General features: G+C 39.1%; 1 protein-coding gene across 1 annotated transcript in view; it reads right to left on the bottom strand.

Annotated features, from left to right (window-relative positions):
* Window positions 1–4,943: 4,943 nt before the first annotated feature.
* Window positions 4,944–20,802, bottom strand: part of LOC109312107 — a 35,120-nt gene continuing 19,261 nt past the window's right edge. The window contains exon 5 of the mRNA XM_019538152.1: window positions 4,944–5,491. Within this exon, the coding sequence (XP_019393697.1) occupies window positions 5,339–5,491 (153 nt within the window). The 3' untranslated portion in view covers window positions 4,944–5,338. The remainder of the gene's footprint in view (window positions 5,492–20,802) is intronic.

Below are 20,802 nucleotides of genomic sequence, written 5' to 3'. Positions count from 1 at the left end.
GTCGCTCTCTAGTCAATGCTGCTTACTCTGTAAATACTCAGAGGTGGAAGAGATGACAGGCATGGGGAAAGAGGGCAATATTATGTGCAGTACAAATTGCTGCTTCATATACAAGGAACCAAGGCATAAAAGCATGACAGATCATACATACAGTATAAGAGTTTCCTCAGAAGAAGAACGTTCTGAATGCATTAATTCTAGGAAGAATGTTGTAAAGGATATCTATCAAACTACATTGAAGAGACCTTTTAAAGGAGCTACACTTTCTCCAAATGAAGTTGGTGGGAGTCAAAACATTTTATTTTGTTTACTAGAAGTCTTAGAAGTCTCCTAGCAATTGTCCTGAAGTGGGGAAAAGCATATGTTATATCTTACTGTTAAATTCTTTACAGTCTTCTTTACAGTGAATCACATTGTGACTCTAATCCATTTGCCTGACTTTCCTAGGCTGTAAACAGGTGACTCATATGAAGCAGTCCTGATGTCAATGAAAGCATGTTGTACACACTACTACCACAGGGAATATCTCTGAAATCACAAATCCCTATTTTGATAGTTATCACACACCTTGTCCCTTTCACCCATATTACAAAAACATTGGTCTACATGAAGGGCACTCAAACTTTCATACTATGAGCCATATTTAAATATGTATATACATATATGTGTGTGTATGTATATCTGTGTATGTACACACACACACTTATAAAACATACATACAGAAGGAGAGAGGGAGAGGGAGAGAGAGAGTGAGTGAGAAATCAGCTTGCAGCTTAGCTTCCTTCCATGTAAAACAGTATGTGTAAGCTCATACACATGCCTCTGTGGCAACGACAACGATTACTTATGAGGGAAATATATTATTTAACTCATTCTTAAACATTGTTTAATGGGAATTAGCAGCTGGAAGCAAGGAGAAGCCAGCTTTCCACAAACCACCAGCAAGTGCTCCAGAGAGATATACTGGCTCAGTATGAGCATCAATAAGCTAGGCTCTCATTTTTCCAGTTTTATAATTATGCCATTAGTACAATGCCCAATAGTTAGTTATATTGGGCCAATTCCCAGTGTGCTTGTTCTATACTCTTATTGGAGTACTCAAATGAGTGAACACAAACTTAACATGAATAAGGAGAGGCAAGAATATTATAATTTTGCCTTTATTATTTTTGTAGTTATTCCCTGTACTAATAAACATGCTGGTAAATTAATTATCTTTTTCAGCAAATGCTAAACAAGTGCTTAATATGAGTTCCAGGATTCAGACCAATATATTTTGTCCAGTACACACACATTTATGATGCTGTCTAATTATGACTACAATAATAGTCTGCATATGTCCAGTTGTGTTATTCAACCTAACTTGTGTTCACCCCTTAGTAGGAAAATTACTTTTATATGTTCATACCTGCAGCAAAATTTTCCACTCTGCAATCGGAACTTTTTCCTGAGTTCTACATGTTTAATTTGATGTATATAATTTTCCATACATACACACAGATACACATTATATATAATGCAGGAATAGGATCATAAATAGGTGGAGTAGTATCCATTAACAGGTGGATCTAGATCTTGGTGTCTGAGAGGGGCATCCCCAAAATAAAGGTGTACAAATCCATATAAACACTTGAATATATATATATTTCAACTGCTAGAGCCCCAAACATGCTTTAATGCAAATATTTTGTAACAAATTATCATTTTAGCCTCAAGACTATGGCACCAAAAAGGAGCAAGAACAAAGAGAACCCACACATCCTTTCTATTAACTTGTTTTTGGGAAGAAGCTTGAGCAGGATAGAATAGGATTGTACTTAAGCACCTAACAGGTGGAACAGAATCTGGCCCCAAAAGTCATATTTTTCAGTTTCACAATGCCAACCAAAGTCAGCAACAAGAAGATCACCCAAAAGCTAAATCACTCAAACTAGAAGCTGCCTTTAAGTCTAGGGACAGACTTTCAAAAAGCCTGAGCCTGAACTGATTCAATCTTTGCAGCTTAGTCTAACCTGGCTAGGCTAAACTGGTTTATAATTGTGCAGACATCCCAGACATGAAGGCATGTGCCTACAGGAGCTCAGGCCAAAAGCTGGGTGGGGGAGGCTAGAGCAGCCCTCCCATCCCTTCCACAGCCAGACCCCAGCAGGATGCTTTGATTATCTCAGCAGGGAATTGATAACAGTGTTTATCACCCTGTAACTCAGTGTTTATCACCTCATTAAGAAAACAACAGGGATAGGGACAGAAGTTGGCAACAAGATGATCACCCAAAAGCCAAAGCATTCAAACTAGAAGCTGCCTTTAAGGCTACCGACAGATATTCAAAAAACCTGAGCCTCAATTGATTCAGTCTTTCCAGGTTAGTCTAACCTGGCTAGGCTGAACTGGTTTGAAACTGGACAGACATTCTCTCTGGACTGAGGAAATTCAGACACATACCTGCAGTGGCTCAGGCTAGAAGCCAGCGGGTGATAGAGCAGCCCTCCCTTCCCCTCTGCAGGGAACTTAGCTAAGGGGGCATGGTCAGGCCAGCAGGACTCTCTCATTAAGGAGGTCTGTCTGCACAGTCCCAGGCTTTTCCCTGCTGCCTGCTCAAGGGGTTGGAGTGTTGCTAGCCTGCAGTCCCAGGCTAGCACTCTGAGGCAAGGGGAGGAGGGGGGAGGAGGTACAGTGCATGCATCTGTTGACGATACAGAGTTTGCAATCTCCCTCTCTGCTTCGTCATACTGTCTCCAGCAAACTGACAGGCAAGCAAGCCAGCTGGGGCAAAGCAAATCACCTGATTAGCAAAACAATGGCCTCTCTCCATTACTTCTCTTAAACAGCTTACCAGCAGACATGTCTATTAGCTCCAAACAGCCCTAATCAGTCACTGTTCTGTCTGCCTGCCCCAGTGAAATTGGAGACACCTCTTGGCATTAGCTAGCATACCACATGCCTAAGGTCCATGGGGCTGGGGCCCTTGCTGTGGGAGATGGAAGGGAGGAAGAGGGGATTTCCTGCTTGAGCAGCGAGGGGGAGGGAGAGAGTAGGGGGGATCCAGGAAGACCCTGCTGTGTCTGCAGTCTCTGCTGGAGCCTTACACATGCAGTATGCTATGATGTAGAGCAGAGTGTCCCGTCCAGCCCAGAGAGCATGCTGGGATGCTGGGGGACTTTGATTTAACTTAAACCAGCAAGGGATCTGAGACAGACATTGCATAAACCAGTTTGACCCAAATCAATTAAGTCTGATACTACAATCAGGTTTCTCTCAAATTGGTTTCAGCCTTTTTCAAACTGGTTTATATGCACTGAACATCTGTTGTTACAGGTTTAAACCAGTTTCTGATCACTTAAACCAGTTTATATGTAATGTCTGTCCCTACCCTAAGAATGTAGGTGGAACCAAAGTGTAGTGCAACATACAGTCACACTGCCTCTCAAATATTTTGGAAAGCAATGTTGAAATTGTATATCTAATGAGAAACATAAGTGCATTTTTCTGGATGGAATAGAAAGAGACTATGAAAATCTATAATGCTTACTATATCTCCCATTTCTTTCCTCTTTACATATAAAGCAATATGTATATGTTTCTTATTTATGCAATCCAGTAGGGCATGATTCTATTAAACTACAGTTTAAAGAGTCAAAATTGCATAACTGCACCAGACTGCTAACTATTATAGGTACAGAAAGTCAATTCTTAATAATATTTCTGCGTTGACCTAAGATTATCACTGTAGAAATACAAATTATTTTTTGTCAGGGAGAGTGCTGATGAAAAAATGTCATTTTTTAATTTTATTTTATTCACTGATGTCTATCTTCTCTGATAGAAATTAGAAAGTTTATGCAAATTATATAGTTCTTTATCGCAGCACGAACAGATTGTATAGTAATATTCATGTCCCAGAATTAATGAAAATTAGCTCTACACTCAGTTGTCTGATGAATTATCTTCACTTCAATAGATAAAATGCAAAATAATTAGAAATCTGTGATGGAACTGTCTGGATATTTGAGAGAGATCCCCATAGCATAAATTTTCAAAGTGATTCTAAGTTTTCAAAATAAAAAAAACAACACACTTACTGAGGACAATTGCTAAAAACATGATAGCAATACTATTTAAGAACCTTCCTAATATCTTTCAAGACATTTGCAATGAACTATCAGGTGATAATCCATATATCTGAATAGAGAATAAGAATCTGTCATGTCACTTCTATTACTTTTACATAGTACAAGACCCTTTTTATAGTTTTAATGGTCGCCAGCCAAACAGCCCTAATATGTACAGGGAATGGAACACCATGTATCCTACTTTAATAGAGGAGGACTCTACCCTTTGAAGTAATGGAGGCTTCCATATTAGATTCAATATCATATGCTCATGCCATCATCTTCCTTCACAGTAGGGTACTGTGGCATACCTAAATTCTAGTCTATACTTTGCATAGATTATAATTAGTTTGAAAAGAGGATTATTTTTAAGTGCTTAAAACAACATAGAAGATACTAGGTCTTGCTCAAGATAAAAATCTTTATGCTTACTTATACATATTTTAATGTATTTCCTGAACACACATGCTAAAATAAAAGCTATGTTGGAGTGTGCTTATATTCAAACCAATGAGAGAAAGCCATCTTAATCCAAAGAGTCCATTTGGGTATGGGAGGTTGTTTCTGTTTCTGCCTTCAGTTAATGGCTACAGAAGAGGCCTTTCTGAAATTGTGTCTAAAAGCACACAGATTTACAAATTCTATGCTTATATGTGAATTATAAAAAACATACAGTCAAGGAAACTTGTCCTTTAATTCTCTGGACAGTCTTGATTATATTTAATTACAAAGAAGAACACCATTCATTAGGAAGAAGAGCATATTTTATTCAGATAGAAAAGCAAAATAAAATGGAACAATACAAAGGAAACTGTAGGTAAAATGGAGGGCGTCCACAGAGCTGAAATAAGGGAAGGAAGTTAAAAAAAAACTACACATTTGCTTTCACCATAGTTTGAAATAGATTGCATTACTCTATGAAAAAAAATGTATTCTCTTCATGGCATTGAGTTGTAGAATGCACTTAAAGGGAATATTTGAAACACTTGACCGATGACATTCACATAACCTTATTCAGAACATTACATTGTGAGCACATTAGTTCCAACTGACATAAAATTCAAGGCAAATCAAGGCTTTCTTTCACTCGTTTTTTTTCCCAGTAAATTCAACCCCTGTATAATGGTCTCAACTATGAATAAGGCATAGTGGTTTCAGTACTACATTAAAAGTAACAATACAAACAGTGAAAAAATAATACCATGAACATCTTCTAAAAGAGTGGTTTATTATGGAGGGTAAAAAGCATTATTCACACGGTCTGAGTACATCTGACTTTCTGCAGAGTCAGTCTCCTCAGGTTCAAAGTCTTCTGGATCTTGTATTAACTGGTCATTATCCTCATCTGAAGTAGAAGGACGTGTTAGGATGATTCGAGGTATCTTGGATAAAATATGAGGGATTGCAGAGAAAAAGGAAGGGGTGAATTCAGAAATGGGAAAGCACAAGAGAAAGATGTGATGAATGCAGAGAGAACACAGTCTATAAATAGAAATATGCAAAGAATATCACAACAGATATCTGGCTGATGAAGTGTGTTATACTGCTAATCTTGCGTTGTTTGTGAAAGCAACAATTAAAAATAACATTTGTCTAAATATCTATTTTTTAAAGATCCTTATTTCAGAAGCCAATAAATATTGGCAGGTATGAACAATACATTAGCATTTACATTTATGTTACCATTTACTAATTCCATGCAATTGAAATAAGGAAATGAATTTCTGTGGACTTTAAAGTTTCCACTAGCCACATTGGAAACAAAAGTAATAATTTGAGTTATCATGAAGAAATTTGTATGTCCTCATAAAAAGTCTTCACTCTGACACATTAGTGATAGGGCTTTCAAGATGTATAGTTTTTTTATTTGGATGTTGGCATTAGAATATTTTCTTTTAAAAATACATTAAGGAAAAAGATCATTTTAAATGCAATCAGTCAATCAGTTAATAATATACTATCTTTAGTAGTAAACATGTTTTGGCAAAAAACTTACATAACCTATGTGCTTTGAGAATTGTATGGGATTTAATGGTATTTATTAATCAATTGTTCACTGTAATTTATCAATAGGATACTTCATATAATAGAATTATGTAGCTGTATACATTTTTGAGGTTTAAAAATAATATGGACATGCAGATTTTTTTCTTTCCAAGAAAGTTGTTTAAATTTTTAGACTGACTACTGATAGAAGAAAAGTACTTTCTCTGCCATAGAATTAGAGTTGTGTTATGATGAAGTAAAAATTTCTAAATACTTCATAAGAATAGCAATTTTTGGTTTCTATTTTGGGAGTACACATTTATAATGCCTTTATTATTTTACTTGTTCCAAATCGTTAGTTTTGTACATATATTTCCTTTAGAAACTGCAACTTAGTTTTCAGGTTTTGGAAGTAGGTTCCTCACCCCCACTACTCCCCACCCCACCCCCAACTTATGGTTTTCCTTTTTTTCTTTTGCTTGGGTTTATAAAGCTATGGTGCTATGAATTTTAAAATAAACAGTATTTAATGGATATCTTAGTCAAACTGACACAGACTTCTCAGAAGACTGGCTTCATTCATTGCACCCCTGACAAAATATTCATGCTTTCTACATATATAAAAGTATTGTGCATCCAAGCACAGAAACCATACCTCAAAGCTAAGCGTTGGCAAAAATGGTGCAAATCTTAAATCTTGTCTAAAACTCAGGTTGCTTTGCTCTGCACCTGATACCCACCCAACATGTATGTGAGCCAAAATGTTTGAGTATGTGGATATTCTCTCTTAGAGCTCACAGGTGAAATCCAAGCTTAATTGACTTCAGTGACAACCCACCAAGGTTAGAATTCCCTCCAGTGGCCTGTCCAAACTCATAAAGAAATTTCCTGTTACATTTCAGTAAGTCACTTAAGTTCTTTGAACTTTGATTACTCCCTTCTTGAAAATGTACATGTTCACACACGCGCACACACACGGACACCCTGTGGCTACAGAAGAAATACAAGTAATTATCTTCTTCAGGTTGAATTATCAATTCTACCTGCAGCCCAAGTTAAGAAGATATGTCTACCCAGCTCCTTTCTTCTTACTTGAACAATTTTTGCTTGTTTCTCTAGTCCCAGAACCAGCATCCCATGCCATGGTGGAAGTAGTCAGCTTTAACAGAGTTTGGGAGGCCGAGTCTCCATTGCACCTTGATATCTGCACAGCTGAACAGTAGTACATCTCAATGATAAAATGAGGCTTAAACAAGAATTGGGCCAGGGGCAGATCTGGGGGTGTGAACCAGCAGACTTTCACCCTCCCTTTATTCCTGGCCCACCCAAAGTTTAAAACCAACTGCCTGGCAGTGGCAGCAGGATTTCTAGTCAGGCGGTGCTGAAGGAATCACTTGACTTCATGGTTCATTAAAATCTGCCCGAATCCTCTTAACTCTTTATTCCACAAGTGTTCGTGTTCTTAAGTCTTAATGTTCCACCAATAAAGTTAGCCTTTCTTCTGCAATTCTGCTGTCTATTGGCTGCTCCTGGTAATGAAGCTCCTAAATCACTGCCCTGCAGATTGTAACATGTTTCAAAGAAGCTCTATGTGTTTTTGCTTCACTTTAAACGGAATAATACAGCCCTAGGCCCCTAGCATATTAGTAAAGTTTCTAGTTTATTTTTAACTGGAGAAAAAATTGTGCTGTTTCAAATGTGATGATGCATCGCACTACCTGCACCCCCCTTTTCAAAATTCTAATCCACCCATGGTTTGAGCACTCATTTATGACAACATAAATCTATAGCACTCCTCCTCAAACTTTCTTAGTGGTACATTTATTAAGAGCTAATATTGTGTGACACTTCAGTATACTCAGTGCACTCTTGCAAGGATTTCAAGGCACCTGAGGGTGTTGTGGCACCCTGGTTGAGAATCACTGCTCCAGAGGTTCAGCACATACCCTGCAGCTTGAAAAATAGTATTTTGGAGTGACTGTTTTGAAGTCACTGGAATTATACCTGTGGAAACTGATTTCAGAAAAAGGAAACACTCAGGCTATGCTTTTTGTATCCTGGTGCTTTTGGCATAAGTCCCAGAAGCCATAAACCTAATTTCCTTGTAAAACTCAAAGTTTTTCCCTAGCCATGGTAGCTTCTCATAATCTTTGTACAGTTATCTCTTAGCAACCCAAGTCTCTCCATCCATGACTTCTTGTTCTTCAAGTTTCCCATCTGACCCTTATTTTTCGTGTTGTCTTCCTCTCATTTTCCAACTGAGCTTTTCTCACCATTTTCTGCATTCCAGACCTTTATTCTATTGTAAATTAAAAGCAATTACTTCCAAACTATATGTTTTGTAAGTCAAGGATGCACTTTCTTACCTTCATTGGTTTTAAATGTCTATGCTCAACTTAACTGACGTATGCTCATCAGTTTATTTATGTATTATACTAGTTGATTTCTGAGGTTGTCTTTAATATGCATATTGTAATATACATTTCCCTCTACCTCCTGACGGGTTATCTCTAGGGCTCTGCACCATTTCATTTTCTTCTAAAATTCTAAGCCTTATTCACTTCTTCTATAGTCCTGAAATTATTACATTAACAACAAAACCAATAAATCCCAAGCCATAAAATGCATAAAACATAGTTTAGAACTACAGCATATATCAGATTCAATATTTGATTTTTATCCACAAAACTATTTCTATGCCATTCCAAATCAAATATTAGCCTCTTTTACAAGTTATATAGAGGAATCACCCTGCCTAAAGCCAATAAACTTGTTTTACGACTTACTTTCCAATGTCAACTTGAACAAGGAAAAAAAAGTGAATAGCATTTTTTATAGTTGCTTCTACTAAGTTTTCACTCTGAATTAGTTTTACACTTCACTTCCACAACATAGAGAGCTTTTTTCCCTTACTTCATATTTAAATTATACACATCATGTTAAATTAAATTATATGTCACATTAAATTATATACATCAATATCTAAAAGAGTCATCTTGTTGTTAGTTTGTATTACAATTCTAAGAAATAAAATACACCCCCCAACTCCTTCCTCTCTCACCCCACTTTTCCCACAGGTATGTCCCCTAGTGAAACTTCTGTAGCTGATGACTCTAAGCAGGAGTGAGTTCTTGAAGTCCTAGTCCGATTTAAATCCATAGCAAATTACCACCAACTTCAACAGGGCCAAGATTTCATCCCCCACCCTACCAATCCTGCTTCCTTCTCACTTTCTCCTCTTCCCATCATCTCATATCACATGACTGTCATATTGACTGCCTTTTCAGAAGAATATATGCAGCCACTGCCTGCCAATGCTTCAGCTATTCTTTTGTGGACTGAGCAGAGATGTGGACAAATCGGAGACATTCCAGCAGAGGGAAGTGAAAATGGTTTGGGGACTGGGGAACAGGACTTATGAGCAGGGATCCTGATCTTCTCTGACAGAAAAAATATGTATAGGTATATGTATTAGTGGCATTTCATTTTAATCACATAAAAATGTGGATTTTAGGTTACTTTTTTAACCCAAAAATTGGGTGTGGTTTTTTTTAATCACAGAAAACCAGGATCTATAGTTATGAGGACAGGCTGAAGAACTAGGCTTATTTAGTCTAGAGAAAAGAAGACTGAGAAGGGATTTAAGAGCAGCCTTCAGCTAACCAAAGGCAAGGTTTAAAAGAGGATGAAGGTAAATGTTCTCAGTGGTGACAAATGACAAAACAAGGAGCAATGGTCTCAAGTTGCAGCAAAAGGAGCTTAGGTTAGATATTAGGAAGAATTTTCTCACTAGGAGGATAGTAAAACACTGAAACAGGTTACCCAGAGAGGTGGTAGAAGTTCCATCCTTGGAGGGGTTTAAAAACCCAGCTACACAAAGCTTTGACTGGGATGATCTAGTTGGGGCTGGCCCTGCTTTGACCTCCTGAGATCCCTACAAACCCTAACTTTCTTTGATTCTAAGGAGCAGGTTAAGAGAGTGAGAAGAGAGAAAAGGTGGGAACTTTCAATACCCAATTCAAATAAACTAATTTGTAACAATATGTTAGGAAAAACCTACATTAATTTAAAGCAATATATCAAATAATACCTTTTAATAAAAACTTGTTTAAAGTGTAAATTAATTCCCTTACCTCTATCACTACCAATCCTATAATACTGTTATTATCTGTATACCTCAACAAGGGACATAGATACATAGATGCTAGGCAGGAAAGAGAGTGCTGGAGTCAGATGACCCCAGCCAGATGTCTATCCAGCCTTCTCTTAAAGACCCCCAAGGTAGGAGAGAGCACCACCTCCTTTGGAAGCCCATTCCAAATTTTGGCCACCCTTACCGTGAAGAAGTTTTTCCTGATGTCTAGCCTAAATCTGCTCTGTCAGTTTGTGACCATTGTTCCTTGTTACCCCAAGAGGCACCATGGTGAACAGAACCTTGCTGCATTCCCCTAATGAATTTGTAGGAGGCCACAAGATCACCTCTTAGCTTTTTCTTGTGGAGGCTGAAGAGGTCCAGGTCCCTCAGTCTCTCCTCATAGGGCTCATCCTGTAAACCCCTAACGATACAAGTGACCCTCCTCTGGACCCTCTCGAGTCTATCAATGTCCTTCTTGAAGTACAGCACCCAAAACTGAATGAAATACTCCACCTGCAGTCTGGCCAATGCCGTATAGAGGGGAAGTATCACCTCCTTGGATCTATTTCTCATGTATCTGCTGACGCAGGATAAAGTGTGGTTAGCTTTGCTGATGATTTCATCACACTGACGACTCATGTTCATTTTGGAGTCCACTGTGACTCTGAGATCCCTTTCCGCTTCTGTGCTGCTGAGAGGGTCACTTCCCAGCCAGTAGGTGTGCTGGATATTTTTGCAACCTAGATGCAGCACTCTGCATTTGTCCTTGTTGTACTGCATCCTATTGTGTACTGCCCGCTTTTCCAACCTGTCCAGGTTTGCCTGCAATCTTTTCCTACCCTCCAGAGTGTGCACTTCACCCCACAATTTAGTACCATCTGCAAACTTAGAGTACACTTCACACCTAGATCCAAGTCACTGATGAAGATATTGAAGAGTACAGGTCCAAGGACCAAACCCTGAGGGACCCCACTACCCACATCCTTCCAGGTTGATACTGGCCCGTCTACTACCACTCTCTGGGTGTGAACGCTAAGCCAATTTGCCACCCACCGGATCGTGTAAACATCTATGTCGCAGCCTCTTAATTTATTTATGAAAATCAGATGAGATACATGTCTTGGAAAGAATTGTTTTAAATAGGACCAAACGCCCAACCATGTATGTGAAATATTATCACTACTTTTTAGGTTCATATCTAAATTAATGCTGTTTTCTTATCATCAGTGATAAAAGCAATGCTGTTTACATCGTAAAAGACAAAGATCCACATCAAATTCCTCACTCAAGGTTAAAACCATGCTTGTGTGTGTGCGCGTGCGCACACACACACATTTCCGTATAGTAGCAAAAGTTTTTTAATTAATTAATTAATTTTAAATTAATGCCATATAAATTAAATTCATTTTTTCTGACTGAGTAAGGAAGGTAATTTTTACCTTCCTTAGTCAGAAAATTAATCACACATTGCTATAGTTTTAAATGAGATTTTACCTCAAAAGAGTCTAAAATATACAACAACAGTACCAGTGGCTGTGTTTATCAAACTTGCCATGACTTAGTTAACACTGGCAACTGCTGGCTTTTAAATTGGTGCACTAAAGTGATAGCTGAGTAAAGACAATGGAAAATAGAAGTCTTCTACCTTTGTGAAAATGTAGTTAACACAAAGATGGAAGAAAGAACCAATCAAGTTTCAAAACCTCATAATTCAAAAGTAGCTTCCCCTATCAGGTAAAGGAGCTTCCACAACAGTGGATGTGACATGAAAAGGTAGTAACATATAAATTAGACATACACTTTGTTTCATATTTTTAAAAATCTCAGCCAGAATTATATGCACAAAGCGTATATGAAATCCCATGCAATACAGCTTCTCCATCTACATTTGAGTTTTAAAGTCCCCAAGTGAAATATTCTCCATAACATTTGTCTTAAACATACTCCTTTCAGCTTACTCTAGACAATCCCTGAATGTTTCACTTTACCATCATGCAAAAATATCTGCTTTTTACCAGTAGCATAACATGAGGTGGGTGAGCAGGGCATGTGCCCCAGATGCTGTGTAAGGGGAGGAGTGCCATAATGATGGGGAGAAGGTGCCTCCTGTCCTACTCTCTGCCTGCATGGAGGGCTACAGGAAGCATTCAGTGCAGGCAGTGTGTCATAAAGTGCAAGGCATTCTGTAAGTCATAGTTTTGTAGAGTGGCACTGGAGTTTACTGTTACTGGAGGGAAAACTGACCCACAGTTTGCCATTAAAATGAGCATTTTTTTTTCCTTCCCAACATGGCAATGACTGACACTACAGAGCTGTAATTCCCAGAACACCTGGTACTTCATGACACACTGCCCAGCTGGTTGCTGCTGCTCCTATGCCCTGCCTTGTCCAGAAGTCAGAAGATACAGGCTAGAAGAAGGTGAGGAGGAAGAGGAGGTGGAGAGAGGACTGTACCAGGTATATTCTTCAGACATTACACCTGTTTTCACTGTCTTCCTCTGAAATAAAGGGCCTTGACCATAGTCCGTTAACTGCATAGAGAGGAAATATCTCAAGATAACATTACAATTAAAACATATATTCATTACACCCAGGGAAACTAAATACTGAAATGAGACAAACAGGTAATGTGTTAGATAAGAATAAAATAAAACAGTGGCTGCTATGGCCACACTTGAACTAATCTTAAAATGCTGATGTCTGTGAAAGTAAGGTTAAAAATTCCTCCTTTCACTACCACTGTAGTATTTTCCCTTTGGTCTTTTTTGTCCCCTGTTTTTCTTCAGCCTCCCTTCCCTGCTTTACCTTTTGTTTTTCTAATTTCTACCCTTTTGTATTTTCACTGACATCCCATCACATTTTTACCTTCTCATTCCTGCTTTCCTGATCTCCAGCTATTCCCTTTTTCACACGCAGCTGATCTCCAACTATGTCCTCTTTTCCACCTTCTATTTTATCACTGTTGTCTCCCTCTGAACTCCCCCTTCCCCCCACCCTTTACCTTTTGTCTTGCTTATCTCTACCTATTTACATTTTCACTGACATCCTACCACACTTTTAGCTTCTCTCATTCCTTGGAGCCTCAGACCAGCAGAGACTCCCTATGCCTGACAAAGGGTGAGTGCACCCAAAAGCTTGCTAAGAACTTTTTTCCAACTACTCAGTTGGTCTAATAAAAGATCTCACATCTAACCAAAGAGCCTTGCCTTCCTTTGTCCTCTTGAATTCCTGCTGTCCTTTGTACTTAAAATACTTCAAATCAACTTCAGATCTGAGAGAATAAAGTACAAACCATCCCTCTGTCTTTTGGGAATTGACTTTCAAGCTCATGTATCATATTTGTTTGAGACTTATGGTAATTGTTATGTTGATGCCCAGGCAAAAATGATATAAACACATATCGGTTCCCTTATCTCATGGTATTCACAGTCCCCTTTAGCCACAGCAGCTTTAAGCTACAAGAATACAAACAAGTTGCCATTTAGTGTGAACAGTGGGTCATCTACCCTTCAGTAACTGTCCATGAGCATACTCTTACTACATGATTAATTCAAAGTAGCTTGCCCTTCAGGAAAAACAGAATAGCTACATTGCATTTACATGGGGTAAGAACATGCATACAAGACTGTTAACACAGAATAGTTGATATGTTCTCACAGTGGTAGTCCATGTACTGTGCCCTTAGATATTGTTCAAGCTGCTGATGAATTACCTTCACCTTATTTCTATTATCTTCTAAGGTATTCCTTGATAAGTATTTGTTTGATGTGTTACCACCATATTTCAATCTATTTCATTATGAAAACAGATGCTGAAGAAAAAGATTGATGTTGATATGGAAAGGAATGGAAAATGGAAAATCCAATATGAATTTGTCAGAAAATGATCATGTCAAAGTAATGCAATTGCATAATATCACTCTGTGATAAGATAACCAGCTTCATAAGGGCAATGCTATGAACTCCATTTACCTAAACCTAAGCAAACTTTTGATATTCTGCCACATGGGAAATTATGGGCCAAATTGAAGAGTGTTCATTTGTGGGAGGCTTGTTATAGCTAAAACCAGTCACAAACCACTGATAACAATAGCCAAAAGGGGCTACCAGAAACATATCCCAGAATGTGGAGGCTTTTCTTTTAGCTGCAATTGTTTGATTTAAATATAGAATACACACGAGGAAAACATTTGGTCATAGCAGATACACTGTCCAGAGCCTACAACAATAGAGGTGGTGACCGAGTTCCAGAGTCAGATATAGTACATATTAATCTGATCAAAAGAACAATTCCTATGTCAGATAAAGAGGGGCAGTCATTGCAAAACCTACTGCTCAAGATGGTATATACTAAAAAGTGATGTTAGCTGTCTGTGCTGGGTAGCAGGGCTGTGCAAAGCTTCGGTCCCTGATTCAATCTGATGGAGATTTGGCCCAATTCAGTGGCCAAATCTCCAAATCTGAATCAAACAGGAGCACCCTATAATCTCTCTGAATTGAATCGGAACCCTCTGAATCAATTCAGAAAAATTCGGCAATTTGGATATAGACACCGCTTTATATGTTTTTTCTACATACCTCTAGGTAGCAGGCAGCTCGTGAATGCTGCGATGCTGGGGTACATGGAGTGTCCCACAGAAGTGTGGAGGGCTCCCCAGTGTACTTGGCAGCAGACCAAGAAGTGGACCAGAAGCACTTCCAGTCCACTCCCGGGTCCACTGGAGAACATGCAGGGAGGCCCCCCTGCATCCCTCCAGCTCAGTGACTGGTGCCTCCTGGGTCCCCCCCATGGCCAATCACCAAGCCAGCAGAGGATATGGGGGGGCCCCAGTGTGCTTCCAGTCCACTTCTGGGTTCACCGCCAAGCACACAGGGGCTCCCTCCCCACACTCCTGTGAGACACACCATCCACCCCAGCATTGCAGCATTCACAAGCTGCACTGGTACCTGGAGGTATGTAGAAAAAGTATTTAAAGCTGTGTCTATGGCCTAATCACTGATTCTCTAAATCAGCAATGAATCTTCAGATTTGGATTCAGCCAAATAGAATTGGGGACAGTGATCCGAATCAACTAATCAAATTGCTGTCCCTGATTCAAGCCGAATCTGAATCTGAACTGAATAGGGCCCATTTCACACACCCCTACTGGGTAGCTAGGGAAACATATACCAAGCCCCTACTACTCATTCACAGGTGTGCTTTCAGTATTGGATGTAATTTTGTTCAGTGGCTCAAGACTTACTGTTCCAAAGGTGTTACAGAAAGACATGTTAAGCAGAATAATTAATAGACATTTAGACACTGAGAAGTATAAAAGAAGAACAGGGAGGCTATATATTGGCCTAATGTGAATGGAGACATAGAAGAAGCTATAGGCCTTGCTAGAGCATTGATACACACACACACACACACACACACACACACACTGCTCACACAAAGATTTTGCTAAGGCACTGGCCAGATCAGTGAACCTGACTGATGCATGAACTCCTTACATAAGCAAACCTTGTCAACTCCTGTCAGGAGATGGGAGATGGAAATAGCTGTACAAGGTATGGAATAGATTCCAGTATTTGGATGATAAGGCTGGAATGGGAACATCCAGATCAGAATGTGAAACAAGCCCATGGTATAGGACAGCTTCAGATGTTCAAAATATTGGTGGAATGTAATTTGTTTTATGACTGTATAAAAGGCGGATTAGAAATTATGGGAATTTAGTATTGGCCAAGGGAAGCCTACATAGTGTTGTGCCAATTCTTTGCCATGGGCATACTTTTGTTAACACACTTGTAATCTGACAGAAAAAGTGTTAGGGCCAGGCCTTGCAGACAATGAACCTGGCTGAGCCTTTTTCACTGAACCAAGTCTGTGCTTGTTCTTTAAGACAAGACTGGTGTTGGGATCTCTTGACTGCAACTTTAGCCAATAATACAGTCCCTGAAAATTCAACACTGACAACACATCAATAACATGCAACAAGGACAGTAGCAACAACACCAGTGACCACAACCACTGATTTTCTAAATGGCAAACTACAAGAGTTAATGTTACACAACATGTCAGAAATACAGCTCAATCCAGAAAAAAAGATCCAGTGAGGTTAGTCACAAAACAGACATTAGCTCCTTGGTATCAAATTGATATTGACCTATTCGTGTTCATTTATTAGTGGTAGACTACTAGTCCCACATCCAGAATTGCACTGCTGGAAAAAGGAACAGCAAGTCATGTCATGTCAAAGAATATCAGTTTTTGCCAGACATAGGATCTCTGAAATAGCAAGAACAGATAATGGCCTTCAGTTTAACTGGTTTGATTTTCAAAGGTTCACACATAAATATGGGTGTCAACTACAACTTCTGGTCACAATCCAATAGTATAGTGAAAAATGCTCCATAATTTCCCATGTGGCAAAATATGAAAAGTTTGCTTATGTTTAAATAAATGGAGTTCACAGCATTGCCCTTACGCAGGAAGTTGGTCATAGAGTGATATTATGCAATTATTTTACTTTGACACTTTAGAAACTTAAAAAAAGTAAAAGATTCAAACACTGATCTATACCTAGCACTCCCAAATTATAGAGTAGCATGCATGAAACATGGCTTGTCTCCAGCAGAAATCCTGTTTGATAGGAAGAGCAATACCAGGTTGCCTATTCTAGTGGGCAATGATGTTGCAACACCTGCCATCTGAATGCATTGAAGAAAAGGGATAAAATTAATCAAAAAAGATACTATTATAGGGGTTCCCGTGGAGTTACCACCAGCACACACCAAGGACATGGTACTCCTATGTAATAGCAAAGAATGGACATAAAAGGCACATGTAGTACATCAGAGAGCTCCTAGATCTCATCAAGTTGTCACCCTGGAGAGACAGGTATTCCAGAGAAACAGAACAAACCTACAGTTTCTCAAATGAGGAAAAGAAAGATCATCACAGGACTCATCTGAAACATACCATCTAGCCAACAAGATTCTGCAAGGAGGACTACAGATAAAGAGACTGAATTAGAGAACTATGTGGAAGAGGACATAAGGTATTCTGAACCAACACAAACTGAGAAAGGAGAGTTGATATGCAGAGCTAGCAGAATTATAAATTAGGCATAAAAACTAAGTGAGACCTGCTAGCACTGAAACAGAACTTTATCCTTCATCCTTTTTTTTTAATCTGGGTATGGTATTTAGATATGTTTGCTGTTCAGGTGAAGCATGTGAAGACAGCCATTAGACCTCTACAAATTGCCTGTTCTGGAAGGTACTTGGTGAAGGAGTGGAGCCCTCATAGGGGGCGTGTCTACACATGCATTTACACCAGCTTAAATTTACTGAGCAGCAAGTGGGAATAAGCTGGCATCTACACATGCAGGCATTAAAACACATTTACACTGTGTGTGGACTGCCTTGGGGTTAAAGTTAGTCCCAGGCCAGTCCACACACACAGTGTTACTTTGTAGTAAAGTGTTTACATGTGTATTACTGTGCAGTAACTAATTGAGCGCAAATTTGATACCTGCATGATGCAGGTATCAAATTTACACTCAAGTCAGCATTAGTCACCATATTACTGCACAGTGCAGGTATGCACATGTAAATGCATGCCTGTACTGCGTCATCATTTGGGTTACTGCACAGTAAATACGCATGTCAGATGTACCCAGTATGTGTCTGCTGGCTGGGGCCATCTTCAATAGCTCTCTCCCTAGGAGAAGATTGTCTCTTACTGTTACTTTCATTAAACTATATCATAGATCTTGGCTCTATGATTTGTTGATCAAGCTACCAAACAACCCAAGTGGTACTTGTTCAAGTACTAGTGGTAGTATGGCCGTGGCAGCATGGAGTTCAACCCAAACTAGCTTTTTCAAGCAGCATAAAGTAGATGTATCAAATCAATTTATTTTTTTATTTTGGACGCACTTTTCAGAGCTGTAAATAAAATGCAAAGAGAATCAGACCCTGTAATTTCTAAAATTACCTCATTAAAATAAAATACTGAAAAAGCCAGTCTGATGTTACCAAATGCTTCATAGGTATTTTGATGAAGTATAATCAAATTCTTTACAGAAAACTTGAAGGCTGTCAAAATAATATTACATCCTATAATATTTATGTAATAGGCCCCTCAGTGTAGCCGCTGCGAAACTTCTTTTATTGTCTGAAACAATTTTGAGTCAACAGTCTAAGCCATCTTTGAAGATGAATAAGGCATTCTGTATTCCATTTAAATTGTCTCCTCTGACTTCTGTGTCTTTGAACTGAACATTCAGTTACTTTGCTTCTTTAATTGACAGGGAGAGGGTGACAACTGAAGTATGGAGAAGGGAAATTTATCATATTTCGTAAAAAGGTTATACTTTTCTGATGTAACCAATACTCAGATGAATAAAAATAAATTGTTGATGTCTAAATCTGACATTTTAATCCATTGGTATAACTGTATCAAGACTTTTCCCTGGAAGACCAAGACTAACTGGAGATGAGGATTTGTCTATTTTGATTGTGATTAATTTTGCTCTCTATTTTATTTATATCTAAACAATGTGAATGAAAGGCAGAGGGATGAAAACCCAAGGTAGTTCATAGAGCAATCATATGGCAGCATATATGGATAGTGATGCTCCCCAAGTGCTGTAGCATTTCATATACAAACATAAATGTGTCATTTACCTTAATGCATTTCTTGTGTTTTAGGTACATCTGGTAAATGTCTGCATTTCACATGTTCCAAAATGATTTTTTCAGTCTCTTTTCTAAATGTGACTATATTATTTGTTGTTACACAGTAATATTTGAATAAATATTATAATTGTTAGACAGGGAAATAGGAAAAGGCTCTAGTCAAATGCCCGTCTCTTTCTGAAATCCCTTTAAATTCCTTTGAAAAATCTTAGCTCTAATTATTATGTAGTGATGTCTGTGAATTGTTAAATCCTATATAAATCCAGGACATTTGCAGGCCTAAGATAAAAGGTAAAGAAAATAATTTAACTGTGAAAATTAACTTGACATGTCAGATGAAAGAATTAGGAATAATATTAAAGTCCAGACCATCTAATGATATTAAGGAGTCAATAAGCCCAAGGTTGTAACAGAGATGGAGCTAAAAGAGACAGCATATGCCAATTCAGTACAGAAGGGAAGGTTAGCTGATGCTGGTAATAGTCAGCACTGGAGAGAATCCATTGGGGGATGCACACTTGGAGCTGGAGAATAGGCTTAATGTTTTTTTTAACCTGAAACCTAGTTTCCTGGTCTGCAGAAGAACAGAAGATATTGCAAAGGTGATAGCATGGCAGAGAAATCTTGTTGTAAAAGAAAGGTGGGCATGTAGGCGGGTTAGTGTCAAGGCAGAAGCAATTGCCTTTGCTCTGGGAGGAAAAGTAGAAAATGGGAAATAAAAAAAAAGATGATCAATTAAGAAGACCTCAGGATCCAGTATAGTGAGTAAACTAAGTACACTACCATATTAACTTAAATCAAAGACAAAGTTTTTTTCCCTAATCATCATAGGCTTGAGTACTTGCCCAGAGCAGGCAGAGGAAGAGAGTAGGTAATGGGGGAAGCAAGGGGTGGGGGCAGGATGTGTGGGGGCACAAGCACAGGCACAGGGAGGACAAAAGGTGGTAGGACATACGGCAGGGATCAGGTGGCAGGGACCAGGCATGGGGGCCCAAGGGACAGGGCATGTACAGGGTAGGTGGTAGGGGCCAGGCATGGGGGAACAGGCAAGGGCCCCACACAGGCACAGAGGCAAAGGAAGGGGGATAGTGGCAAGGAAGGCATGGTGGGGTGGCTGGGGTAAGAAGCAAGTGGTGGGGAGGCAGACAGGGGGCAGGCATCAGGGAGGGGACAGGCCACAGAGAGGTAGGGAAGTGGTGGGGACAAGCATCAGGGTACACGTTACAGGGCGCAAGTGGCAGGGGGAAGCACAAGTACAGCATGAGCAACTGATGGTGGGCAGGCAGGGAGCAAGGGGCAGGGGCCTGGCTGCCTGCCCCCCCACTTCTGCTTTCCCTGCTGCAGTAATAGGAGGCGAGGGGGATGCCCTCCTCTCCCCTTATAACTGGATTCTGTACATGGACAATTATTTTTAAAAACCTATAATTTTCCATGTATGAAATCTAATTATTGGGAGTCATCTTAAATTCAAAGTCATCTCGGATTTTGGTAGTTCTTTTGGAAATTGATGATATGAGGATTGGCTCTGAAAGTACAAGTCTCTATAGCAGTTGTTCATAATTTGTTTTAGGCTCAAGGTACCCATCCTTAGATTTGAGGCTCCCCTCAGAAAATGCCAGGTCTTAGTTTTCACTCATTTTTTGATTATGAAAAAATAATAAAGCAGTCTTCTATTGCAAAGAACTAAGACAGACCACAGCAGTGTTAGAATTGCACAGCTTGCATCTTGCTCTTGATAAGAAAAGAACGGTGCCCAAGGTTTCTCCCTCTCCTCCTTACTCTTTCACATGCTGATTACAGAAACTGGAATTTAACTGCATAGCCTTGGGGAATGAACTGTTGATGAACTCTTGTGGTATTGAGCATGCTTAATTAGCTGTTG

The sequence above is a fragment of the Crocodylus porosus genome, unplaced genomic scaffold, assembly GCF_001723895.1.
Source record: "Crocodylus porosus isolate Cpor-Errol unplaced genomic scaffold, CroPor_comp1, whole genome shotgun sequence".
Taxonomy (NCBI): domain Eukaryota; kingdom Metazoa; phylum Chordata; order Crocodylia; family Crocodylidae; genus Crocodylus; species Crocodylus porosus.
The sequence above is the reverse complement of the archived record's forward strand: the minus strand, read 5'-3'. Positions and strand labels throughout refer to the sequence as shown.